We start from the raw sequence: 27,492 nt of genomic DNA, 5'->3' as shown, positions 1-27,492 counted from the left end.
AACTAGTAAGTCAAACTGTTTTGGGATAGATTTCGCTAGGGCAATAGAGCACTGAACGTGTTCTTTGGTAAAAATTCTGTCTGTCTGTCTCTTGTTTGTCTGTTCAGAAAAATCCTCTGTACTAATCTTTTCCTGTTAAATAATACAATTATAAATACATGTGGCTCACCAAGATGGAAATCACTCTCCATGGTTTCCTTTCTAAAAGGTAGATATTGTTGATGTTTCTCCAAATGAATGCGAGTTTTCTTTCTCAATTTGCAGGTGAACACCGATCAGAGATGAAACTGAGTCTGAGTTCAGGTCAATCTGTCTTTATGAGACTGACATTCTACATTATATGAACTCTGCTGCATTCTGTCCAGCTGCATGATATGATGATGCATGATGATTATATGATGCATGTTATGATTCATCAGATGAAAAAATCAGACTATTACTACTACCTACCATCATATCTGAGGGGATACTTTAGGAGAATATAAAGAAATTCATCTTCAATCCAGCTTTTCAGGTTTCTTTTTTCCAGAACAACCTGTGCATCAACCCATGTAGTTAATAGAAACATGGGTAGCACTTTACAATGGCCTTTTTCCAGTGCATGAACCTTTAAGCACCGATAAAATTGATTGACTGAAAGTACAAAATGTGACATGACCGCCATGCCCTCTCAAAGACAAGCTTACTTCAGTTTGATGCTACCTGCTATGAAATGAGGTCATAAAAGACTGTCAGTTGAGTTTAGGTGGGTTGACCCTCCAGTCCATCCCTTCAGTACAAACCTTCATGCCAACATCTCATAACCAAAACAAAGAACAACAACAGCATAAAGTGACAAATAGGACATTTATTGTATTAAGTGTGGGGCACTTTGTCACCTACAGTAATATCTGCACATTTTAGTGGGAGATTGTTCCTCCCCCTCCCAAAAAGCAACTGATTATTCCCTTTCCAGGTTATACACATCTACATATACAGTCAAGTCTCACGATTCACGTTAACACTCAAATTAGACTGGTGATCACAAACATAAAGTGCTCGTTCCGATGGGTCAGAAGGCGGCGGTGCCCGGGGTAATACGCAACCGTGGAATAATTCAGCCAATGAGAGGACTACATAGTGAGATAGTTCAGCCAATGGGGTTTCAGATCGAGGGTCACGGCGGGCGAGGGGGAAGAGGATTTAGGCGAAGTTCTTCTTCAGGAAGCTGATGAGCCCGTTGGTGGAGGAGTCGTGGGAGTCGACCTGGGAGTCGTCCTTCAGCTCCGGCTCGATCTTCTTTGCCAGCTGCTTTCCCAGTTCAACACTGTGGGGGGGGGGGACAGGGAATATTAATATTGTAAAGCAGAGGTGTGACCAAGTTTGCTCAAGTCCCAAGTCAGTCTCAAGTCTTGAGGCACAGGTCTCAAGGCATGTTCCAAGTCAAAATGTAGATTACCAAGTCAAGTCCATGGGTGCATCCCAAGTCTCTTAAATTGCATCCATGTTTCCCTCACTTTGCGGAAACCATGCGAGGAGAGAGGAAACGAGGAAATATGTTTTTAGAGAAATGAGATGTCCTTTCCTCTGAAGCGTCATGTGAAGCGACGTCATGACGTAATTAACGTCATGGCGTTCAGCTGAAAGTCTTCCGGGAAGGCTGCTCTCCTGTCTCCTCGCTCATAGCTCCTCAGAGATCCCTCCTCGCTCCTCGGAGCAGAAATAAGAGCTTTGGGACGACCTTCAAAATGGAAGACCAGAACGACTTCCGGTTCAAGCGAGGATCGAGGAAATATCAAATAAGAGACTTGGGATGCACCCCTTGACATTAATGTCCACTCTAAATGTAGAACACCAAATCAAGTCAGAAAAAATCAAGAGTCCAGTATCAATTTAATAAGTCTATTAAAGACTTTAGAAACCTTTTCAAGTCGTCAAAGTCAAGTCCCGAGTCACCAGAACCCAAGTCGAGTCAGGTCTCAAGTTTGCTTTTCATGTTATCAAGTCAAGTCTCTGGCAGGCAATACTGGAAATTCTCATTTTGTCATTTCTAGAGGTTTTTATAGGTGAAGCTGAGCCACTTACCCCCACTGGTCGTAGCTGTTGATGTCCCACATGACGCCCTGCACAAAAATCTTGTGCTCATACATGGCTGGAAAAAAGAAAGCAGGAGAAATCCCATCAGAGTGGACAGATTATACACAGAGCTACATTACAATGCCACATTCTCAGGGCAATTCAATGTCTTGATTGTCACCATTATTAGCGTTGAACCTTTTTTTTTTTTGTTTGTTTGTTTTTTAATTTAGGGTGTGATCTCAGCTAAAGTTTGTTTTCTTTGGTCTGAACCAGAGTGTTCTTGACTTTGCTGTATTTTTATATTTGGCTTGTTGAGGTTCACACTGTTCAATTAAAAGCAAACCACGGCTTGTAAACAATAGTCACATGACTCATAAGCAGCTCGTTTATTGGTTTTGGTGACCTGTCATTCTGCCAGGTTAGAGATTTTACCTGCGGGGGAGTCTGAACAAATCTGATTCCAGTCTCTGTAACTTTAGTCAAGCTTGATGGACTTGTCTGTCTCTTCTTCTCTGGTGTTCAAACCAGTTAAGAACACATGAAGAAATAACTGAATATGAGCTAATATCATTCCAGACTGTGGTTTCTCCTCAGTTCATTTTGGTCTGCCCGGTTTTCCAAGCATGAGGAACTGCTGGCTATCAGATGTCAACATCTGTCTCCTTATACCCATAAACCCTTGCGTTTGGTGTAATTTCCTGTAGTTTGTTTTCAGATTTTAAAGTTGATCCCAAAGCAATGCTGGTCTGGAGACTTTCTTCCTACATCATGAATACTTTGCTCTGGCTCCTCCTCCCTGCCCGGCTCATGACTGGATGCCCACTACTTACCAACCAGAGCTCCCAGCATGAACGGAGTCAGCTTCTTGAAAACAATGGAGTTGCTTGGTTTGTTCCCTTCGAATACCTTACAACGGAGAGGGAGAAGAAATAAGAGTGTTTAAAATCTAAACGTTTCAGCTGTACGCAACATTTACAAGGGTTAGGGTTATCCTTGGTCAAGAGAGGTTTCTGCAATATTTTCTCTTTCTGATTTACATATAATCTCCAGGAACAATTTGCAGTGTAATATAAATATAGTCAAACAAAAACTGCTAAAGATCCATAAGGAACAATGGAAGCAGGAGATTTGGAAGAAGCCAAAGCTCAGAAACTACGTTCAAATTAAAGAAGATTACTTCACAGAACCTTATATAACATTTAATTTAAAGAGAGGGCAGAGGTCCTTATGTGCTTACCACTGGCAACTGAGGTAGGCAGATATAAAGGTATTCCTGAAGAGCTGCGTTTATGTGTTTTTTGTGATCTTGGTGTTGTTGAGGATGAATTTCATTTTGTGTTTCACTGCCCCATGTACAGTGATTTGAGGAATCATCTATTTGAAAAAATTCAGTTGAAGAACCCTGATTTGTTTTGGTTGTCTGAAGGTGATATGTTGAGTTGGCTCTTTAATGAGGAGATTTTTGTCTTAGCAAGATTTATAGAAAATGCATGGCAACTAAGACAGAGAACACTGTGTCCAACATAATAGGACATTTCTGTCATGGAAATTGAATGTTTTTGAAATGTTTTCCTTTTGAATTTGTGGAACTGTATATTATGATTTGTCATGTGGCCATCCTGGCTGTTGTTGCTGTCTAGTGTCTTGTAAGCCCATATGGGCTGGGCACCATAAATGGTGCAGAACAGTCAAATAAACACATCAATCAATCAATCATTCATTCAAATACAAGACAAAGCTCTGGTGATGAAGTGGTGTTAGATGAAGTGTGGGAAATCTCTGACACTTTATAATGAGTTTAACCTAAGGGGACGGTCTGTGGTTAGAGACAGTGTGGTGTGTGGGACAAAAGTGAATGAAAACACTCCCAGTTCTTCAGTAAATACATAAAGGTGGCCTTAACCACCAGCTGCTTCAGTAGAGCCGCTCGGCATCCAACAGCAGCAGACTACAGTGTGTCACTGAGCAGCTCCCAGTGTGAATGTGTGCAACTGTAAGAAGGTGAAGCTGAGCAATGCAGAAAAAGCATACCTTCCATGGATAAATAGTGGTTAAATTAAAAAAAATGAATCAATCTCTCTCTCTCTCTTCTTACTGGCTTGATAAATACAAAAAACATATTTGCTTCCTAAACATCCAACACTACACTGGGTCAGATGAGTAGAGATGAGTAGAGTCTTTATTATCCCCAAAGGGCAGTTTGTCTAAAAATAAACTAAAATATAAATGCTTACACAAGAACAGATAAAGTGTTAAGTGGCTCTGACCTTTGAACTCTTTACTACTGGTTGCCTGTAATGATGCTGATCTAGGAACTGAAGCTTTTTCTACTGTTGCACTTATAGTACGTTGCTCTGGATAAGAGCATCAGCTAAATGCGTAAAAAGTAAAATGTCAAATGTGACCAGACACTTCAGTATTCTTAGATCCACAGACCTTCCTTGTGAAATACATCATGGTTATCACAGAAAGTTCGGAGCGGTTATTCGTCGTCTTACTTTGTGAGGCAGCAGCTTCTCCAGCGCCGGCCCTCCCAGGCCGCCGGCCTCCAGCTCCTTGCGAGCCTCGTCTGAGGTTTTGCCCTTCATCAGGGCTTCTGTCTGGGCCAGGAAGTTGGCCACCAGGATCTGGAAACACAAAGAGTCACATCAGCCTCCAGGAAACAGGTTAGGTTTTGTCTGAATAGGCTGGGATGAAAGTATAGGCATAACCACAACACCAGATTTGCTGGTAACGGTCATATTGTGGTACCCAGCCTAAGGACTAACTCGTTGAAAAAAAACTGTCATTTACAGAGCCATAACACACTGGAATAATTTACCTTTTAATATCCACCTAATAAAAAATAAATCATCCTTCAGAAAGATTATGAAGAGGCATTTATTGGCATGCAGATGACAGACTGAATAGTAGGAGGTAAAACTCTGTACCAGTTTTCAATATTCGTGTTGCGCTTCATATGGGTTGTATTATTCTCTTTTTTTTTTTTTTTTTTAAATATTATCTATATATTGATTTTTAATTAGTATTCCACCTACATGTACGTTTCAGTGTTGACTGGCGTTGAATTGTATATTAATGTATTTTTTGCATTTTTTTTTTATATGAATGTATATTGATGTAATTTAGTGTATATTAATGTAATTTAATGTTTATCATGTAATGTGTTATGTACAGAATGTCAGGTGTGGGGCATCAGCTACTGGGGATCCTTAAATAAACAAACAAATAAAGACAAGACTTTGGAACAGCTTTAAGTTCGATTCAGACTGGATTAGTGTAACTTGGGGAAAGAACGGAAAATAAAACATCCAGAGCAATTTACCTTCTGTTTTTCAGCAACGTAAAATAATAATTCAGTCCAAAGTGACATTACTGTTATTTGATGTGTTTTCGACTAACAGATTGTCATGTACACTACAAGCTCAAACAGCCTACTGGAGGCTGTAGTGCAGATGTTTCATCTCGGTGCAAAAGCATAAACCATCAAAAGAACACTGTGGAAGCCAGTGTCAAACCGGCCAGAATAAAATATACTACTTCTACCTTCCTTTCAAAATAAAAACATCACTGAACATGTGTTGCAATGTTTTTTGAGTAATACAAAGTACCAGAGTGAAGAAAATCATGCAACTTCCGTTTTTATTCTGGCCATCTAAGGCTTGACACTGATGAGCATTTGCTCCTGCAAAGGAAAATTGTTGTTGGAGTTTTTGAAAATAATGCTTGTTTGACAGTGCAGCACGCACAGACAACCAAAAGTGTAATTATCTACACTTTTGGTTGTATGTGCGTGATGTTTTATATCCGAGAAATCAGAGATCCTTTATCCAATACAGGTTATAAAGATTACATTACAGTAAAAAAAATCTGATTTGAATAAGACTATAGAAATATTTGCCAACGGAAGCTATGAGCTCATATGCTGAACACACTGCATGAACAGAGAAACCAGGTGCCAGTAGTTGATAAATGCAGCAGGTAGGTACATTTTGCTGATTTTCATGTTTTAACTTTTTTTTTTTTTTCCTTTTTGTTTTTGTAGTGTCTAATGATTTGATGATGGATCTTTGTAAGTAATGTGTTGTCTGAACGTATATAATTGTTTGTTAAAATGTGTGTGTTCTGTGTCGGACCCCAGGAAGACTAGCTGACGTCACGGCGTGAGCTAATGGGGATCCTAATAAACAAATAAACAAATAAACTTCAGTTGAAGGACAACACGGTCCTCTATGTTATGAAACCCTTTGAAAACCAATTGGACACACTCTGAAATCCACAGTGGTCAAAGTGAAAGAAAGGCTGTTTTCCTCAGTTCCTGTAAAGTTCATTTGTGGGGAAATACCAGGTTTCCATCTGACAGTGACAATATGAAGAGAGACATATTTTTCCCCTGTTGATATAGAAGAGATTATAGGAGATTACATTGGAACTGAGAGCTACCAGGGTTTTTACACATTCATTTGAGAAACAGACATTTGAGAACAGCCCTGAGATCACTTCTCCTAACTAACCAATATTTTCCATATGGGCTGCCTATATAAGCTGGGTCCAACCAATATTTTCCTTGTCATAACATGATTAGTGTGTATATTCTTCTTTATCTTTCTTGTCTTATGAAAACTCTAAGCCATATCACATGAGTGTCTAGTCTGTTAATGATAGTATTTGTGTATACTTGCATGTATTATGAATGAGTATTCTTGGTGTGTGTGTGTGTGTGTGTGTGTGTGTGTGTGTGTGTGTGTGTGTCTTATGACTATGACTGATTCTTTATACTTGTGTAGTAGATGGGTGTTATGGGACGCATTGTTGTCAAGTACTATGCTAAACTATGTCTCTGTTTTTTACTATGTCTAAACTTATTTATAGATACATTCAAATTGTGTATTTTACATTACTGTAATTATTTTTTGTAATATGCTGCCTGGAGAATGCCACTTTTCAAGCCCCTTGAGGGTTTTTAGGCAATTCTCCTTCACATTCACTTGCAAATTATATATTGTATCTGACAAATAAAGAAACGAAACAAAACGAAACAAAGTGCATGGATTTCCAGTGTGAACCCCGGCGTGAATCGAACCCTGGACTAGTCCCATGTTTTACCCATTAAGCATTATTTTGCAGGAGAAACATGGTCTATGGGGGTGGACACAAGCTACAGACTACAGAGTGTTGGTCTGAGACTAAAGAGAAGTGTTATTGCGTCAGAGATGGTGGCAGAGCGGCACAGTGGGCGTTACCTTGTGGTGGAGGTTGTCCCTGATTGGATGCTGTGACTGGGCAGGAATGAGGAAGTCAGCCGGAATCATTCTGGTGCCTGCAGGAGGCGAGGACATGTCAGGTCACTCTTCACTTTATTCATCAGTATATTCTGCAGGTTTTCCCTCACACTCAGCTAGTAAAATTATACCATCCAGATACACAGGGTTCCTACACATTTTCAATTAAAAAATGTCCATACTTTTTACAGACCTTGATTTGTTTTGAAGGTTTTGTCTGGTGTTCAATATGATTTACACAGATAGACATCTTGCCCCTGCTAACTAGGTCATATCACTGTATAGATGAGGATTGTTCTTCACAGCGACAAATATCAGAACATGTGAGATGATTGGCAGGGTTCCTACACGGTTTCCATTTTAAAATTCCATATTTTTCCCAGACCCTATGTTCCTGACTGGATTTGATTTTGGTGGGTATTTGATATAATGCATGCTGACAGCGGCTGGGTAATAAGAGCGTCCCTCTATCTGAACATTATTCTTCACATCAACAAAAACTGTGGACGCAAAGTGGCTCTACAACAACATAAAAGCTAGAATTATGTGTGTATCGGACCTGAACCGCAACATTTTCCATACTTTTCCAGACATTTTTTCAAATTCCCAAACTATTCAAGACCTGGAAATGATCAAATTCATTTTTAATACTTTAATACCAGACTTTCCAGATCTGTGTAGGAACCCTGGATAAAATACAATTCCAACAGTCAAATCAGCCACTTTAACCCCCAGTTTAGTAGATTTGACTTGAAGGGCTAAATCATTTACATAAATTGAAAATAATATTGTTTTGTCGTTTTCAAATTCCTTAACCTGCACACAGGCAACAGGTGTTTGGTACAGAGCCTTGATGGCAGCATAAAACGTCTACTGGATGAGTTTCTCCATCCCTCTGGTGTAATGTGCAGACTGGTGCAGTACCTTGGTGGATGAGCTGGTAGAAGGCGTGCTGTCCGTTGGTCCCGGGTTCGCCCCAGACGATCGGCCCGGTGTGGTAGCTGACACGGGCGCCATCTTTAGTGATGTACTTCCCATTGGACTCCATGTCACCCTGTGGACAGCACGGACATGTCACCATATTGATAATAATAATAATGATATTAACAATAACAACAGCGATAAGGACCACAATGGAAATAAGCTCTTGGGCTTTATTATGTTTTATCCTTTTGACAAATAATGCACAAAGATATGATGCCTCCTGGTGAGGCTGTGCATATATTATTTATGTATAGATGTCATATATTTTTATATTGTCAATAAAAAATGTCAATTCAATTCAATTTCAACCACCAACAACAGCACCATTAACAATTATGATGATAACAGCTATATTTACATCAGACCGTATGATGACCTGTCCAAAGACATGCAGGTCAGGTGAACTGAAGACTCTAAACTTCTAACCCCTAGACTTCCCCACAGGTGTCAGTGTGTAGTATGGTATATGGTGTATATGATCTAGTATATGATGTATAGTACGCATATGATGTAGTAAACAATGTATATAAAGTATTTACTGTATATGACCTAGTATATAATCTATATGATGTGCATATCTACAGCAGTGATTCTCAACCTTTGTCATATCAAGGACCCCTAATTTAGTTCACATTAGGGCCATGGACCCCCATTTGATGAGATTTTGTCTCTCAGACCCAAATCTGAGAATATTTTTATTCCTAGATATGATTTTGTCCAGAATTCCATGACTGTCTGTCTTGTAGGTAGAGAGATAACAGAGAAACTATGATCAAAACAGTCATTCTTCTACACTCTCTAATTGTGTTAACTTCTTGTAAATGAAATAATGGTGAAGTTTAATAATTCATCAATTTGCTGGGGACCCCCTGGAACCCCCTCAAGGACCCCTGGTGGTCCCCAGACCCCACGTTGAGAACCACTGATCTACAGTATATGTGTATAAAACCACTTTACTCCTTTGTCTGGCTGATTCTACACTCGCTCTGGTACTTTAAAGTGCGACTCTCAGTTTATCTGAAGCAACACAAATTAAACCAAAGCAAAGTTGGCTACTTGACAAAGTATTTACTGAACAAACAGACTTGTAGAAATTTGGTTGGTGAGAGAGAGCCAGTGTCGGTTTTGGTAAATTTTTCGTGTATCACCCAGCCCTAGTCTCCAGCCTCTCCGTCTCATTCTGTTTTCTGGAGCCGACCACACGCCTGTTCCTGTTCCTGCCCCCCCTCCTCCCAACATATGGTGCCCCCCCCCGCCCCTCTACCAGACCAACCTGTTGGAAGTATGCAGCGAAGCGGTGCATGTACTGGTCATAGGGCAGCATGGCGTGGGTCTCAGCCTGGAAGAAGTTGATGTACCAGACGCCCAGAACCGCCAGCAGGACCGGCACGTTCTGGTCCAGAGGAGCGCTGCGGAAGTGGTTGTCCTGGTGAGAGAAAGGAACTCTGGGTAATCCTTTTAACACAAAAAAGGCCTTACAGGTCTGGAGCCAGAGAGCAGCAGCTGTGTGAATAGTGGCAGTATTGTTGGACAGAGGTGAACTGTATATCATTTAGTGGCATTTAAAGGTGTCATTTTTGTTGTTATGAAATCTGAACACTAGCCATGACCTTTGACCTTTAACAAGCATGTAATTTGTGATTAACTGCGACAAGCTTAGTGCTTTCAGAAGGTTGGCGGTCATGTTTTGTTTCAGTGTTTGGCTTCAATCAAAATGAAACTGAACTCCTGGCACAATAAACAGGTTACTTTAGGCTAGATGTTCATTTATAGTCACTGAGCCAAAAAGACAGATAACAAACCAGAGACCACAGAGCAAACCAACCCAGAGAAAAACAGGCAGGCTAAAATATAATAGCATAAAACACAGCGCGAGAAATGACTAATATTCCTACAGTATTACTATAGGGACTTGGCATCTATGGTACTCTATAGTGAGTTTACAGTGAGTGGGTATCATCATCCATTCATTTGTTTCAATCCGGAAACTGAAATTTTGGCACAATAAATAAATAAATTTCCATTTCTTTATTGTGTATAGATACACCCACAAGTCAAAATATTGCATTTCCACACTTCACAGACCCAAAAACAGTGAGAACATGGCTGCTGTCACTCCGACACACACACACACACACACACACACACACACACACACACACACACACAGAGTTAAATACCAGATCACAAATGCATTTTGTGAACACTGGCCTTGAACCTGGGATCCCTGTTGTGGCAAACCTGTTACCAACAGAGCTAAACCTAAAGTTTGAAATTTTTGCAACCGACAGACTGATTTATACTAGCTAAAAACACACAAGTAGTTAGTGCTGTTATAAAAGAGGAGCAGGGAGTACAATCTGAATATGGAGGAATACATTTGTGATGTGTAAACCTATTTCTCTTGTATTAAGCTTGTATTCAAAGGTTGATTTCAACCTTGTCCCATTAACTGCTCTCAAATAGTTTGTGTTTGTTCACTGAAATTCACTTTCATACTCTCTGGCAGAAGCATGAAGCGACTTGCCCGGAGTTGGCAGCGGCACAGCAGCAGATAGATGAGATAAACGGAAGGCAGAGGGTGAGAAAATGTTTTCTTACCATCCAGTGTGCTCCGGCAAGAAGCTGCTCGAAGTTGTCAAAACCTAAAACACAGAGGAGAAAACATACAGAGGTGACTGGAGGATTATAGATGGTGACTAGTTCAGGTTCTTTGCACAGTGATAAAACACAGAAAAGAAGTGCTAAAAAAACACTGATAGATAAAAAAAAAAAAGGCAGATAGAGATAAAAAGATAAAAAAAAAAAAACAGAAAACACAAAAAGTACAAATTTATTCAGGTGAGATAAAAACCCAAGGGGCTTATGACAAGATCTCACCTGAAAAAAACAGATGACAAGCAAAGACACAAATTATAATAAATAAATAAATAAATAAATACATAAATAAATAAATATATAACACAATATAACACATACATATGCACACATATATAAGACACACAATGGTAGAAAACTACAGGGCATAAAACAAGTAAAATACTTATTTACTTCTCTTGTTTTATGCCCTTTGGTGTCATAGGTGAAGTGAATGTGTGTGTGAGAGTGTGTGTGTGTGTGTGTGTGTGTGTGTGTGAGACGCATTTTGACATTTAAAAAAAGTAATTTAGACAATAACTAAAAATTTGATACGATACATTTTCTTCCTCCATGGCTAAAGCTAAGGCTGGATATCGTTGGAAATATTTCAACACCTACACCGGATCCAATACCAGTTCCACAACAATAACTTTTTCAGAACTTCCCTATATTAAATGTAAGTATATTTCATTATAATACAACACAGAAAATCGTTTTCTGTTACATGCTGTCCATGCCATTTGCTTTTGTAAATAAAAACAAACCATGCTCAATGTATTTTAGTAAAAATATAAACAAAGATTGGTAGAAAATTAGGGATCTGATAAGAACTTTGAAGCTTTTCGATACTGTTCGAATCTTACAGTAGATATTGGTACAGTGCTGATAGTCATCGATCAATACTCCTCATCGATACCCAGCCCTGCTACAGTACAGGTTATGACCTTCCCCAGCAGACATACCTATGTGCAGTGCAATGGACAGACCAATGGCTGACCACAGTGAGTAACGGCCTCCAACCCACTGAGGACAAGCAGACATGACATCACAGAGTCACTTGACCAATCAGAGCACGGGCAAAGCCTCATTTCAACAAAAACATCACAACAGTTTCTGGAGAGGAACAGCGTTAGCATAATACGCATGAGGCATTTAAATGGTTAAACTGAAGTAAAAACCTTTGTGTAGTCGGTAAATTAAAGGGTTTCATGCAGACCTGGCTCAAATGGCATTTACAAACACTTTTCTGTGGTTTGTTTTAGTCTACGTATGTGCCAGGCGGGTGGGGTTTATCATACAGGACAGAAGAATGTTTAGACATTCACAGGAAAATATTTGAAACTCAACTGAGTCTACTTTTATGTGACTGACAACTTACTATTGACACCATCTGATGTGGTAAATCTCACACAGCCAGAAACATTAATTCATTAATTAGAGGGGGTAATATTTAATGGCAATGCATTAAACATTCAAATGACCCATGGCTAGTCATTAATGCATTATTAATAAGTAATATTAAACCTTTCTCCATTGAGCTACAGAAATTTATTAAGCTTCTGTCCCTGGGTGCTTTTAGCAGACAATCAATATTCACATTTATCATCTCATGTTGGACTTGTTTGTCAAGTGTTGATTATCCTGAATTCAGAACTACCTGGGCTTTGTTACAATGACACTGAATGTCTTGTTATGCACTGCATTGGTGCTATAATACTATTTTATTAATATTATTATTATTGTACTATAATACCATAGATGAGGAAGAAACAAAGAAGCAACTACTGAAATCCTGTTTCATTTATTTACACAAACACCGCTGTCTTCACTTCCTTAAATTGTTTCTAAAGCTTCCTTCATTGAATGTTTTGTTCTCTTTACTGCTGTCTGTGATTGATGCACTTCTCTAACTCAGAGCATCCTCTTTCCCGTTGGCTGGCAGGCTGGCAGTATTTGTCTGACAGCCATGTGTGACTGATCAGTCGTGACACCAAAGAGCGACAGGCTGTCCTCAAAGGCTAGAAACTTTTAGGTCCCTCCCAGCTCGCTGTATGCTGCCTCTGATTGGCCGACAGACACCTCTGACCCCTCAGTGGAAAGCTCAAAGTCTCGAGCTCAAAGCTTTAATTTGCCATTCACGGCTTATTGCTATGATGTTCCCCTCTGACGCTATTACAATTTTAATATAGACATAACAGACTGTATGGATTTTGGGGGGGTTGAACCTGAACACCACCTATCTGGCTACATCCATGCTCCAAGCATTTTCCAACAAATGCTAAGAATTATTTCCATATATGATTTGAGCCAGGTCTGGTTCCATGCATGCTGCTTTAGTCTCCCTTCAGTGCCTTTCCAAAGCCACGCCCACATTGTAAATGGGCTACATTAGTGGATTATGCAGGCCATAACATTACAGATCAGTTTCATTCAGCCCATTTGTCATAAACATGTGCATCACAGCATGTTAGGCATTTTACATGGACACAGTGAACTCAGTAGCAGTAGTAGTAGAACGCACATCACATGTAAAAACTTACATCCCAGAACTCGAACATGTTGTCCGTGTCGATGCCGAAGGCCTTGACTTTGGGCTGGAGAGGAGAGAGGAGGTGAGAAGGAGCATCATCCATCAGGATCACATTCATTGTCCCCCACCAAAGGAAACAAGCTATGGATCGGTCTCCCTCCATTAGTTAGTTTGTTCGTTCGTTAGTTTGTTAGTCACACTGTAACGTTGACTTTGTGCCGCTAGGGGGCGGCACTGACAATGAATGGGGACTCAATGGTAAAGCAGGTCATACAGTTAAAGTTATCACACAATGTGGGGGACAATGAATGGGGACTCAGTGGTAAAGCAGGTCATACAGTTAAAGTTATCATAGGTAACATAATAGTCTACACACGCTACACACTTGGAGACATCAGACTGGGTTGATGTGTTGAAGTGAGAGTCAATGGAGAATTTTTGGGCAAACCTCTAACCACAAGACACTGTAGTTATTGTCCAGTTGTTGGACTGTTGTACTGTTATTGCATCATCACTGCACTACCACTGTGCCTCAGTGTTGACTACTTATATCATATTACCACTTACCTACTGTGCAATACCATATATCACTTATCATTTAGCATTTATATTATTCATAACACTCACGCTCCTGGTGTTGTATGTTATATTGTATTATAAATTGTATTGTAGTGTACATTGTGTAATGTACGGATTGTATTTATTGCGTATTGTAGTTCTTATATTTTGTACTGTATTGAGTAAAAACAGGACAATTACAGTTACTACATTTCAAGATAAAACTTGTAAGCCTAATTCTGAGGAGAGTAGGCAACAGAAATATATGGTCAATCTGTCCTTCCATTGCCCCATACGAAAATGCTTACACAATTTCACTCATATTTGAAGTACACTCAGGAATCACTGACTGACCCAAGGGTGGAACTACATCACTGGTGGGGGACAACATGTTTACTACTTGCTTGTTATCTGGTTAAGTTGATGTGAATGTGGATTGAAAGGTCACTTACTGCATTGGTGGACAGCGCCACGAAATGCTTGGCGACGGCAGCTTGCTGTGGAGCCGAGGGAGAGGAGGAAACATGAGGTTGACGGAAACACGATGTGACACTTGTCTCACAGACAGCTTGCCCTGCCCTTCAGCAGGGGTTTAGAAAACAGTCTATGCCAAAATGTTATATATATCCATTTTCAAACATCACTAAAATATAGAGGATCCTGTCTGTAAGTGCTTCATTTGTCAACCGAGGAGTTAAGTTACCTGCTATCCTTTAAAACGTACCATAATCTGTTTTTGTTTTACTTGATAACCTCCTCTAATACTCAAGCCTGGTTTCTATTAATTTCACAAGGGATAGTTACATTGGATCCTGTGCTGTGGTAAATGTATCATGATCTTATATAAAATGTGTCTGGGGAAAAAAAACTTTGAGGCTTTTTCATGGAAGAAATTATTTTAACTTTGATATTTTACACAAGATGAAAGACACATTCAGAAGAAAAAAATCTCTCCTTTCATTTAGCGCTATAAGCTTTGCTTTATAAACCAAAAAGAGGCAGGCAGTTTGGACAGTAATGACACCCTTCAGATGAGATGGAAAACAAATCTCTGCTAATACATTTATAGCATGCATTAAGAGTAACCTATTCATTTGTTTTGCAATCGTTCCACTGCACACTCTAATTAGCTGAAAACAGAACAACTGCTTTCCGTCACTGGCTGTGGGCAAAACACTGTCGCCCTATCGGCTGCCGGGGTACAAATCCACTCACGTCATTGGCTGTCTGGAGGAACCAGTCCTTGGCAGACTCTGCGTTGGTGATGGTCTCCTGGGTGGTGAACGTCTGAAAAGGTCAGACAGCACAACATGAGTCCAGAGGCAAAGCTGAGAGTCTGAGGCACAAGCAGAGCCACAGTCCTCAGTGAACTGGAACAGACTGCTGTGTGCTGCTGATGCTCAAAAAAAAAACAAAAAAAAAAAAACAGTCTGCAACCTTAACATTCGTTCCACAGATTAACTCACACATTTACTGCATTTATACAGGGTTCCTACACATTTTCAATTAAGAAATTCCATACTTTTTCCAGAGCTTGATTTGTTGATTTGAAGATTTTGTCTGGTGTTCAATATGATTTACGCAGATAGACATCTTGCCCCTGCTAACTAGGTCATATCACTGTATAGATGAAGATTGTTCTTCACAGCGACAAATATCAGAACATGTGAGATGATTGGCAGGGTTCCTACACGGTTTCCATTTTAAAATTCTATATTTTTCCCAGACCCTATGTTCTTGACTGAATTTGATTTTGGTGGGTATTTGATATAATGCATGCTGACAGCGGCTGGGTAATAAGAGCGTCCCTCTATCTGAACATTATTCTTCACATCAACAAAAACTGTGGACTCAAAGTGGCTCTACAACAACATAAAAGCTAGAATTATGTGTGTATCGGACCTGAACCACAACATTTTCCAGACATTTTTTCAAATCCGCAAACTATTCAAGACCTGGAAATGATCAAATTCATTTTTAATACTTTTCCAGACCTGCATAGGAACCCTGATTTATAGCACTAAGCTGGATATTGCTGCTGTCAGACAAAAAACACATATCTGCAATAATTATATTTTTCAGGACTGAAGAAAAGAATACGTCATTTCTCATTCATTTTTCAAATTATAAAATGGGATTTTAACAGGTTTCAACGACCCATTGGTCATTAAACTCACTCAACACAAATGACCATGTGAACTATCAATCCAAGTACAAAAAAATATTTAAAAAATCTGAGTTATGTGGGCTTTTGGTAACCATGTCAATAAGCAGTGTCCGAAATGAACTTCTTGTCTCACCTGACCAAGGGATGGTAAACAAAAAAAACTGCTTCACTGGCTTCAATTTTTCACTGGCCAAAATAATTAATATACTTTTTTTCATAGAAATATATCATCCTACTAACTTTTAATGCTATTTTGTGCACAGAATGTGTGTTTGTTTAAAATTTGCACTCTTCACTAGTTAGTTACTGTACTAGTTAAGTTTGCAGAAGTTTCTACATTACCACTTTGAGTACAACAGGCAGCCAATCAGGTGCCTGTTTGACACAGAGCCATTGTTTTGCTTTGATTTGATTGGCTCACGATCAGAGAGCGAGTATGGTGGCCATCAGGGAAAGTTTGAGACCAAGAAAAGACCAAAGATATAATAACCGAGGCATTCAAATATTATCATCTGAAAAAGTTAGCGTCCTGTGTGATTGGAGACTCTTATTGATTTATCCACCAAAGACAGAAGGTTGCCTGTGTGTGTGTGTGTGTGTGTGTGTGTTCATCCCCACCTTGGAAGCGATGATGAAGAGGGTGGTCTCTGCGTTGAGCTTGGCCAGGGTCTTGGCCATGTGAGTGCCGTCGATGTTGGAGACAAACCACACGTTGGGTCCGCCGGCCGAGTACGGCTTCAGAGCCTCTGTCACCATCAGAGGGCCCTGCAGTTTAACACAGAGTCAGAGAGTTATAATACTGTCTCTGTCCATACTACATATTACAGAGGTGAAGATAGTATTCCTGCAGTCCTCTGACAGCTTCAGCATTTCCTGGTTAGAATATCATCCTGTCACTTTGGCTGCTGTGTACATTTTTTATAACCTTTATTAACATGATATCTCAGGTGATCACAGACACTATTGGTCTGATTTTGACTAAACTAGAAGTGATGATGCATCTTCAATTCTGTGTCTGTGTGGATTCATTTCAGTCATCCGGGTAGTGAGATGTTCAAAAAAGAAAACAGAAACAAAATCCACTGGACTTAAAATGAAGAGTTGAAGACGTGATGAAATGTCTTTAGCTCTTAATTTTAAGTCCAGTGGATTTGGTTTCGATTTTCTTTTTTGGATATCTTCAACACTGTGTACCAGCATTTAAGAAATTACACTGATTACACTGTGTGGGTGATTTAAGAGTACCTTTAAGAGTCATGATCACAAAATAACTTAAGTGATAAAATTTGTTCAATTTGTTGGTTTTATTTGAAATGAGTATATCAATCCTTATATTTGACTACAGGTATTTCCTTGTTGGTGACATCAGAAGTCAGAAAGTCAGAGAAGTCGGGGCCCATTGCCAAAACCCCAAGCAGCACCTGAAAGCTGCTGTGAAAGGTGTTTTCAAGTAGGAGGCTTGTGTTTCCTATTTTCCTATATTGGGTGAACCTTGCACCTGTTGCATCACAGCTGCACCCATAAACACAGAATGCCTTCTCAGGCTTTATTGCTGTATCATACTACATCTCCTTCCTTGTATTTACTTAATCACTCACAAGCAAATGTACAAACTCACAATTAAATCCAATTAATATGCTCATTCAGAACCACATTTCAAAATGCCTGGCATGAGATTGCAAAGAAAACCCACAGGCCATTGCATCATAAAATCTTCATTGCTTCCCCCAGATACAGGCTTTATCTGCTTGTATTTGTTGTGACTCACAGCTTACAGCTCCCATGCTGCATTACTGAAGCCATGCAGCGCTCCATGTTATTTTAGCTCAGGGGAAAACCTACAGCCGCATGAATCACAGTTCTGTTCACTCGACTGATGACTCAAGACCTAAATAAAGCTCGGTGCTACAGTAAAGGCTCATGATTCCTACACATTTTTCTCCCATTCTGAAATTACAGACTTTTTCCAGACCTTCATCTCGATCGGATTTGAAGATTTCGGTTGGTGTTAAATACGATTTATGCTGATGATGAAACAACCTGCTGAAGAGTTTGGGTTGGCTAATCTCCGTTTTTTTTCCTAGATTTGCTTTCATGTAATAACCTTTTATTGTTTTTGACTTATCTTTTATGGTTCAGTTTTGTTTCTTGCCTTAATTTTATATTCCTTACCTTGCTGTCATTGTTTACTCCTTTGTAAAGTGCTAGTGACTATTAAACACTATTAAATAAAAACTATATTATTACTACTAACTAGTGCATTTAAAAAATATTAGTAAGCCCATATTAGTCTGTAACTGAAGATTTTTCTACACAACAAATATCACAATACATCAAATGTAAGTGGAGTCTATAACTACATAAAAAGTGCAGTCATATATAGAGTATATCTGGACTGAATAACAGTATTTTTCCTGTACTTTTCCAGACTTTTTTGTCCAAACACCCAAACTTTTCAAGACTCGGACACGATCAGAACCACTTCCAGACCCGTTTCACCCTGCAGGCTGGACCATCAGACTGCAGCAGAAAAAGAGAGCAGAAGCCCCGAGGCGTTTGGGCGGCGGGACACTCACCAGGTCAGAGCCTCCGATGCCGATGTTGACGACATCGGTGATGGATTTTCCGCTGAAGCCTTTCCACTCGCCGCTGCGGACTTTCTGTAAACAGCAGAACGCAGAAGGTCACAACGTTTATGTATACACACACACACACAGCATGAGAGTTTGGATGGGGTTGCTGTTGGCAGGTGTTCTGGACTTATATTGTGAAACCACATGATATAGAACTGTAAGTCAAATATACACACACACGCTACTCACATGACAGAAGGCCTTCATCTTGTCCAGCACCCGGTTCACCTCTGGCATGACGTCATCGCCGTTGACATTGATGGGTGTGTTTGAACGGTTACGCAGGGCGATGTGGAGCACAGCACGGCCCTATGCACGCACGCACGCACGCACGCACGCACGCACGCACGCACGCACGCACGCACGCACGCACGCACGCACGCACGCACGCACGCACGCACGCACGCACGCACGCACGCACGCACGCACGCACGCACGCACACACACACACACACACACACACACACACACACACACACACACACACACACACACACACACACACACACACACACACACACACACACACACACACACACACACACACACACACACACACACACACACACACACACACACACACACACACACACACACACACATAATACTGTCAGGTAAAATGCAGATAACTTTATTTTTTATTTCTCTAACATAGGCAAATTCATATTTTACCACTTCATGATAACATCTACTACTCTACCTCTCTGTGTCATTATTAGTCTGCACAAACTGCAGTGTCACTGAGGAGGATGCTGTTACGCAACACCATTGCATCACAACCAGTTTGTGTGTGTGTGTGTGTGTGGAGGGGGAGGGTTCCCCTGAATGACTAAGTAGGGCAGAGTCAGCGCTCAGTGTGCTGGAAGAGCCAATATGCCCAGTCACTGTGAGGGCATCTATTGTCTGGCCGCTGTGGCTTCAGCTCCTGCAGCCTCACTGTGTGTGTGTTTGCCATGTTGGAATTTCAGTTTATTCTACTGCTGCAGCCATTGTCACTCCAGATAAGAGTCTCAGCTGAATGCCTAAAATGTAAATGTGAAGGAGCACTATAGAGGCTTTGCAGTTGTGTCACAAATTTCCTACCAAGCACGTCTGGCTCCATCATGGAGGTCCAGTGGAGACTTGGCTGTGCACAAGGAATGGTTTAATACATAACAAGCAGCTAGAAGCAGAGAGCAGCTGCTGCAGCTTGTTGTGGTGTGGCTGTAGATCCATTCAGTAACGTTCTCAGTAAAAGTGAATAGTGTGATAAGGTGGATTTGTTTCCAAATGTAGGTTACTGTGACACAGTAAACTGTCTTGTCTTTAGCCCTAGTCTCTACTCCAAAACATGAAGAGTTGTAGCTTGAGAAGAGTCAGCTCAGTTAACCTGAACAAACTGTTAGCTAGCTAACTAGCCAGCAAACACACTGATGTTAATGTGAACATGCAACTACTAACGCTAACTGCTAATACATAAGTTAGCTAATGCACCTAATCAGATGTATAAACAACAGGCCAGCAGTTACCTAACCATAAAATCAGTCATGTAGAAATTAACTGTCTATTCACTTCTGTTGAGATGGACAAGTTGTACGTTTAGAGCTAGTTAGTGCCCGAGAGCTGATGACCTCCAATATGGCCGCCGGAGGGCGAGTCCTCTATTGCAGTGATTCTCAACCTTTTTCATATCAAGGACCCCTAATTTAGTCCACATTTGAGCTCCGGACCCCCATTTTATACGATTTTGTCTCTCAAACCCAAATCTGAGAATATTTTTATTGTTAGATATGATTTTGTACAGAATTCCATGACTATCTGTATTGTATGTAGAGAGATAACAGAGAAACTATGATCTAAACAGTCATTCTTCTTCATTATTTAGATCTCTAATTGTGTAAACTTCTTGTAAATGAAATAATGGTGAAGTTTAACAATTAATCAATTTGCTGGGGACCCCCTGGAACTCCCTCAAGGACCCCTGGTGGTCCCCGGACCCCACGTTGAGAACCACTGCTCTATTGTAAATGGAAGGCAGTGTAGTCAAATTGATGGACCATGACATATTCTCAGATATATAGTGTTGTTAGTAACAATATCTGATCTACAAATACTCTTATATTGTAGGCCTGATGAAGGTGGATTTTCTCCAATGTCTCTCTGAAATATTAAGTTAATGTTATGTTACGTTTATGTGACAAGGAAACTTATTAAGGTGGTTGAAAGTGTTTCCAGGCAGCCATCAGTACCTCGGTGAAGTTGATCTTCTCTCCTGAGAACATCTTCTCTCTGGCCTCCTCCACTCCCCTCGACTTGGCCTGCAAACAGAAGGAAAGAACAGTTTGTGCAAACAGAGCGAAATATTAATCAGAATAACTATTCTATACTATATAAGTCATATCTGGCCCTGACCCTGCTGCCCTGACACAGGAGCGTGGATTACAACAATAGTGTACTGTATGTGACAACACTTTGGACTGTTCTTTCTTTGGCAATCTTTCCTTCCTGCAGTATGAGGAGGAAGTTGCGGTCTTTTTGTGTGACAACGTGCTTTGGCTGCGTTGCCACATTCCCACAGATGTTAGCACAATGCTGCAGAACAATGCCACTATTCTGGCTCCGCTGTGACTGTGGGCTAAAATACCTGTTTTCACTAAAATAAGGTGTTGTAATCCCCCGCTAGAATTAAACTTAAGCTAGGTCAGAGGTCAAGATATTTCACTGACTCAGTTGAATGCTGGTGAATTTTGGCTGTGTCCAAGTTTCTCTACACCACCAGACACTATTGGCAGGGATACAACCAGTCTCTGTCCTCTTGTAAAAAAAAATAAAGATGGTAGAATCGCAAACGTGTCAGAGATGAATTTGATCTGATGAACTGCCAGCCACTGTGGCCGGTGCCAAGTTAGATTCCTGTCCTGCAGGTGCCAAGTTAGATTCCTGTCCTGCAGGTTGCCAGTGGAGATAAATTAGCTTAAAATGTCCAAAAGCCAGTCAGCTGGGTCGACTGGAACTCCTCGTTTGGAGACAAAATAGTGTATCATGAAGCAAAAGTGTCATGTTAGGTTTCATGTCAGTTTAGGTAACAAGTCACATACCAGTGACCGTTTTGTATTAATGGCCCATTTGCAGTATACCAACTGAGTGAAATGTACATTTACCAATAGAAAGGATCAGATGTCTCTATCCAGGGTGGGAAATTAACTTTTTGATCCACTAGCTACTGTGTCTGATTCCTATATTTCATGAGCCATTCAAATTTTTGCCAGACATTTTTTTTAAATTAATGTCAAAGGCTGAATATGATTCTTGGCTCGGCTAGACGGTTGGAAAACCAGCCAGCCGTGCATCTTGCTTGTTTGTCATGTTGCCACTTCTTATTGAAATAGCTAAACTGATGAAATGAGCGGTGATGCTGCCCTATTTAATGTTTTCTTCGGTTCTTTGGTAACAATATTTCCTATCAAAACGATTTCTTTTCAGACTGCGTTGCTAAGTGCGTAAACAGAAGGCAGTGCAGAAGAGTCACTGTAGGAGCTTTGTAAAGGTCTGCTAATGGTACGTTTTCACAGGTTCTGTCATTTCCACTCTTCCCCTTCATTTTCTATGCAAGGAGGCCGTGCAATGCATTCTGGTAGCGAAGCAGCGAGTTTGCGTAGCAGTGCGTCACGCGGGCCGCTCTACATTTGCACAAAGTTGAGGTCTGCTCTACTTTATGCAAATCAGGGGGGTCCGACGTGACTCGCCGCCCCTCGAAACTCCCGCCCCTCGAGAACAAACTGTTAAATGAGCCGGTGTAGATCTAAAATGAATCAAGATTCAGCAACTGCACGGTCTACTTCTCAAATACTTTCAGAAACAGGTTTCGGTGGACTGTTTTAGGTGAAATAAGAGAAAGTTAAAAAAAAAAAGCTGTTTTTCTGTATTATACACTGCATATATTACCAAATGTCCTGTAAACCCATCAGACCTATACTCAGCTACAGCCACAGCTACACTTCCCTGACACTGCAGTAAACTAGCAGCGCTGACAGCATTGTTTACAAGTGCCACAGCCAATTAACATCTGGCAGGATGACAATCATCAGTTCACGTGGAGAGGCAGGGTTTAAGAGACGCTCAAGCCGTTTTACTATGAGCAGAAAGGCTTAAGGCTGATTAGGGGCGACAGCTACAGCCTCAGCACTGTGCTGGGCCGGCTCTGCGTCTAGCACTGTGTGTGTGCGTTTGTTATTTCTAGGGCTAAAAGACATGAGGAAACACCGTAACGGGAGGTGCAGGTTACCATGGCGAGGAGCATGGCCATGACTTCCTGGTTGATGAGATTCTTGGAGTAGTCCAGCAGGATTTCTCCATCGTCTGTCTCCAGGGTTGTGCTGTCCAACAGAGAATAAGAGCAGTGTAGGTACATTTAGCACACAAAGACAGGTGATTCAGGCTCCTTCCACTTGTAATTACAATGCAACACTTCCTGCTAACACAAGTAGAGCTGCAACTGCAATTAATTGAGTAGTTGTCAACTATTAAATTAATCGCCAACTATTTTGATAATCGATTAATCAGTTTGAGTAATTTTTTAAGAAAAATAAGTCAAAATTCTCTGATTCCAGCTTCTTAAATGTGAATATTTTCTGGTTTCTTTACTCCTCTATGACAGTAAACTGAATATCTTTGGGTTGTGGACAAAACAAGACATTTGAGGACGTCATCTTGGGCTTTGGGAAACACTGATCCACATTTTTCACCATTTTCTGACTTTTTATAGACCAAACAACTAGTCGATTAATCGAGAAAATAATCGACAGATTAATCGACAATGAAAATAATCGTTAGTTGAAGCCCTAAACACAACGCTCAATGTTGCAGAAAACAATCTGTGATATAACTTCATATTTACAGATAATTCTGTTACTATTACAGATAAATGGTTTTGATCTGGCCGGTCACTGAGAAGACACAGGACCCACTGTCTAAAAGTGAAATTATAAATGTTTATTTCCACATGAAACAATGTCTTCCAGGATATATAACCATGCCAAATACACAGGCTTGTGCATCTCATAGATCAGTGGTTTTCAAGCATGCAACAGAGTATGCAGGTTTTCAATTCAACCAAACACAGTACCAGCTCTTTTCAACAAGTAGCACAACTTCAACCAGAGAAAGAAAACCTGCAGACTTTGAGTCTCTCTGCCACATGCTTGAGCACCACTGTCTTAGATGAGGATTATGTGGATATTCATGGTAATGATGTACACAGAGTATCATGGTGGATCCTCCTTCAGCTTTCCTATGGGCGCAGCAGCAGCAGCCTTTGCAGTGATGAAGCTGCTGGCAGACCGAGCCTCCTCCTTTACAACGTGAGAACAGCCTTGATTCACTATTATAAAACAGATAGTCCCGTCCTCACTTCTGATTGGCTCAGTCACTACGGTAGTGGTTGTAAAAATATATACCGAAATATAAATATATAAACCGATGAAAGCACACCTGTAACCTCATAACAGTTAACGTAATAAATATTAATGCGCTAACCAAAAATCATCGATCATTCTCTGACTTATGAGGTGTGTCGCCTAGTAACAGTGTTAGCTGTTTTTTTAAGAACTATATTACTCGGCGGAATAACGACATTGTGATTGTTATTATTATTTAATTGCTGTTGATTAAAACTCTGAGTATTTCTTGAATATTTGAGTTCTTCCCCCGTTTTATTAGAGATGTGCCAACCCGCACGTAGTCACTGAGTGAACCACACCGGACCGAAACAAGGAAGCGCATTTTGCTGCAGCCGAGCAGACCGTCTTCATTACAAACCTGCCTAACGGGACCGTCTCATTCTGGAAAAGTTAGTGAGTGCGCGAGCTGATGACTGTGTACTCTAACGGTTCAAAATGTATTCAAACGGATTTGCGTCCTGAGCTCTTGCCAACAGACAGCAATACTGGATAACTACTGTAACTGTATATGCGTCCATTATCGGACAAGTCCCTGTCTGACGTACTTCTTTCCCCCTTTGCAGCAAACTTTGGACGACGACCCCTCCACAAACGTCAGTCCACAGTATGTACACAGGTTTACTAATGCGTGTGTCATTATTGTAAGGATACACACATATTTCGGAGTACTAAGTTCAGTTAGTGTGATCTGTGTGTGGTCGCAGTCAGTTGTGCTTCTCGGGGTTTTAACGTTGTAATGTGGGCAATGCTGAAGCACAGACTCCCAAGCTGTCCACATATAGAAAGGAGAAATGATACCTGGAGAAAGCTGAAAATAATACCAGGCTTTTAACGATGACTGCGACCACGCTCATCTGTGTCCGATAATGGATCTAGGATATCCACTCGGCAGGTATATGGATCTTTTAGCGTCGATCACGAAAAATAGACGCAGGTTACATAAACTAGTTAACGATATATATACAGTTTCATAACTACTTTGACATTGTTAATCGGTGGTTTGTTCGCTGACAAAACTGACGGGCCTAGAGGAAAGTAGACGGCAAGATTTAAATCGCACCAGAGCTAGCAAAACTGTCCGATAATGGACCTTCTCACGTTAGCAAGCCAGCTAGTGTAAGCTAGCTTATTTGATTCACTATCGATACGAGGCCTGTAGCTTGTTTTGCATATTTACAGGAAGTAGGTCCAAGAATTAAGGTGTGAAATAAGTCCAGTTCATAAATGTAACTTTGGGATCGTTTCCACTTGGAAAATTGAGGGGAAAAAAGTAGAGATTTGAAAGGATGACCTTGTAGCTCAAACAAGTAGAGGCAGTGTATATAGCTAGCGCTGTGTGCGGTGGGGAAAGACACGGTAAAGTAAATAGAGCTGTATATAGCGCTGGCAGGTTTGTGTTAGGTAAATTACAAAGCAGTCATACTTTACTCTGGATAGGGAACACCAGACTGTTGTAATGCTTGTCACGTCGGTACAAAAAGTGTGCAACTCTGTCAGCATCACACCCACCTGCCCGAATTATTACAACACCCCCTCTTTTACCTTTAAGATTCATACAGTTATGAATATCATAATTAAACGTTTGCTTCCCAACCTGAATTTGCTGAATCTGCCCTTGTCGCCGTCAAACATCTCCCTCATGTTGAGGCTCCCGGCATTGGCTTTGTACCATTGCTCCAGTTTCTTGTAGTTCGGGTCGTTTGCTAGTCCCATGGTTGTTAACTGGTGTTAGTGGCAGCGGTCCCCTTCAAAATGACACTCCAGTCGCTGTGGTGGGGAAACTGGTTTGAGTGTGAGCCGGGTGGATGAAGAGGGCAGGATGGGTTGGTACAGTGCTGTTAAGAGTGCAGAGCAGTGAGGAGAGGGGAGATGGTTAGAGCAGTCTGCACCAATGGCAGCAGAAGGCCTCGCCACTCCCTCCTGCTGCACTCCTCCTCCTGCACGGACACACCGGGAGCTGAGTATGGAAAGAGATTAGTGCCAGTATAGAGGCTGCATTTGAATTGCATGAAGTTGAACCTGTCATGCTCATATTTAACGCTCGAGTTAAAAAAGAAAATTACTTTTTTCTTGCACAAATGAATACAAGGCAGAATAATGAAATTGAATGCGACTATTGACCTTTTTAAAAGTTCAAATTCAGTTTTTTCAATTCAAAGCCAGTTCTCTCAGTTCAAACTGAGCTCTTCTTTTGGCAAGGTATTATGAAATTTTCGCCAAATAATACAAAAAGTAAGTTGCCTACCCCAGCTTTAAGTACAATTTTGAGGTTCTGGCATTTTACTTGAGTATTACCATTTTGTGAGACTTTTTACTTTTCCTCCACATTTCAGAGGGAAATACTGTACTTTTTCCTGCACTACATTTATCTGACGGCTGTAGTTATTGGTTACTTTGCAGAATAAGGTTTTACATGCAAAATATACAATAAGCTCATAAAATATGTTGCATTGTTAGTTTAAACTCCAACAGTATATGGAGCAGTTAGACCAACAACATTAAAATATTTCTTACAGGTTAATGCTTCTATAATTTAACTCTCTGAAACGGACCATTATTCAGAATGAATACCATAAGTTAATTTTACTGCTAATACTTCTATACTTTTACTGAAGTAAACTATTGAATGCAGAACATATAATTTTAATTAAGTATTTTTCCATAATGGTATTGCTACTTTTACTTAAGTAATGGATTGAGTACTTTCCATCACTGAGTACAGTAACTATAATAATTTGACTTAGTTACTTTTCACATCTATCATAAAGTGAGCTGGAGGCTGAAGCACAACAGAAATGACAGCGAACACAAGGCAAAGTAACGAACAACTGTTTATTGTTTGCTCTTAATAAAAACCCCAGTCCACTGAGGCCCACAGAGGAGGACGCCATGCTGGGTTCAAAGACAAAACATGTGGCTGTGACTCCAGAGAGTGTTAAAGGAAGCCAGGAGAAAACAAAACATGACCTTGGCCTGCCTGCTCTGAACCTCTTGATGCTCAATCCGCCACCACACATTTCAGTTATTGCATCAACAATCGAAGCCGTTTTTTCTTCTGTCATTTTTTTTAATTTATTTTTTTTAATTTTGTGGCGACTGACAAGCAGGACCATCTTGTAGTGTTGTGTGCATTCATATACAACACCGGTTCAAACTTGACATGAAGAACTAAAGGGCTTCCTTTAAAAATCTAGGCACATAA

The 27,492-nt window shown here is 40.5% G+C and overlaps 1 protein-coding gene across 4 annotated transcripts; it reads right to left on the bottom strand.

Annotated features, from left to right (window-relative positions):
- Positions 1-827: 827 nt before the first annotated feature.
- On the bottom strand, positions 828-26,122 carry gpia (glucose-6-phosphate isomerase a). Of its 4 annotated transcripts, none has more exons than XM_071528584.1 (18): positions 25,885-26,122; positions 23,117-23,207; positions 21,081-21,149; positions 19,042-19,161; positions 18,796-18,879; positions 16,838-16,984; positions 15,264-15,339; positions 14,505-14,545; positions 13,505-13,558; positions 11,927-11,987; positions 10,926-10,969; positions 9,598-9,750; positions 8,265-8,394; positions 7,302-7,378; positions 4,557-4,685; positions 2,889-2,964; positions 2,065-2,131; positions 828-1,306 (listed from the first exon to the last, which is right to left on the bottom strand). In XM_071528584.1, the coding sequence occupies exons 1-18, from the start codon at positions 26,001-26,003 to the stop codon at positions 1,183-1,185; spliced, it is 1,662 nt and encodes a 553-aa protein (XP_071384685.1). In that variant the 5' UTR covers positions 26,004-26,122; the 3' UTR covers positions 828-1,182. The 4 variants fall into 4 exon arrangements, with proteins under 4 accessions (XP_071384685.1, XP_071384684.1, XP_071384686.1 ...); XM_071528583.1 differs by having other exon boundaries at positions 14,505-14,549; positions 15,268-15,339; XM_071528585.1 differs by having other exon boundaries at positions 4,557-4,658; positions 14,505-14,549; positions 15,268-15,339.
- Positions 26,123-27,492: the final 1,370 nt, after the last annotated feature.

Source organism: Centroberyx affinis, unplaced genomic scaffold (genome assembly GCF_046629955.1).
Source record: "Centroberyx affinis isolate AG114_WGS23_722 - 3 ecotype Tasmania unplaced genomic scaffold, CSIRO-AGI_Caff_v1 ptg001690l_1, whole genome shotgun sequence".
NCBI classification, from domain to species: Eukaryota; Metazoa; Chordata; class Actinopteri; order Beryciformes; family Berycidae; genus Centroberyx; species Centroberyx affinis.
The sequence above is the reverse complement of the archived record's forward strand: the minus strand, read 5'-3'. Positions and strand labels throughout refer to the sequence as shown.

Coding starts and splice junctions, on each gene's coding strand:
- gpia (XM_071528584.1), bottom strand. CDS start 26,003: ATGGGACTAGCAAACGACCCGAACTACAAGAAACTGGAGCAATGGTAC. Junction 7,379..8,264: donor CTACCAGCTCATCCACCAAG/GTACTGCACCAG, acceptor CGCCTCCTGCAG/GCACCAGAATGATTCCGGCT. Junction 2,965..4,556: donor AGAAGCTGCTGCCTCACAAA/GTAAGACGACGA, acceptor CTCCGTTGTAAG/GTATTCGAAGGGAACAAACC.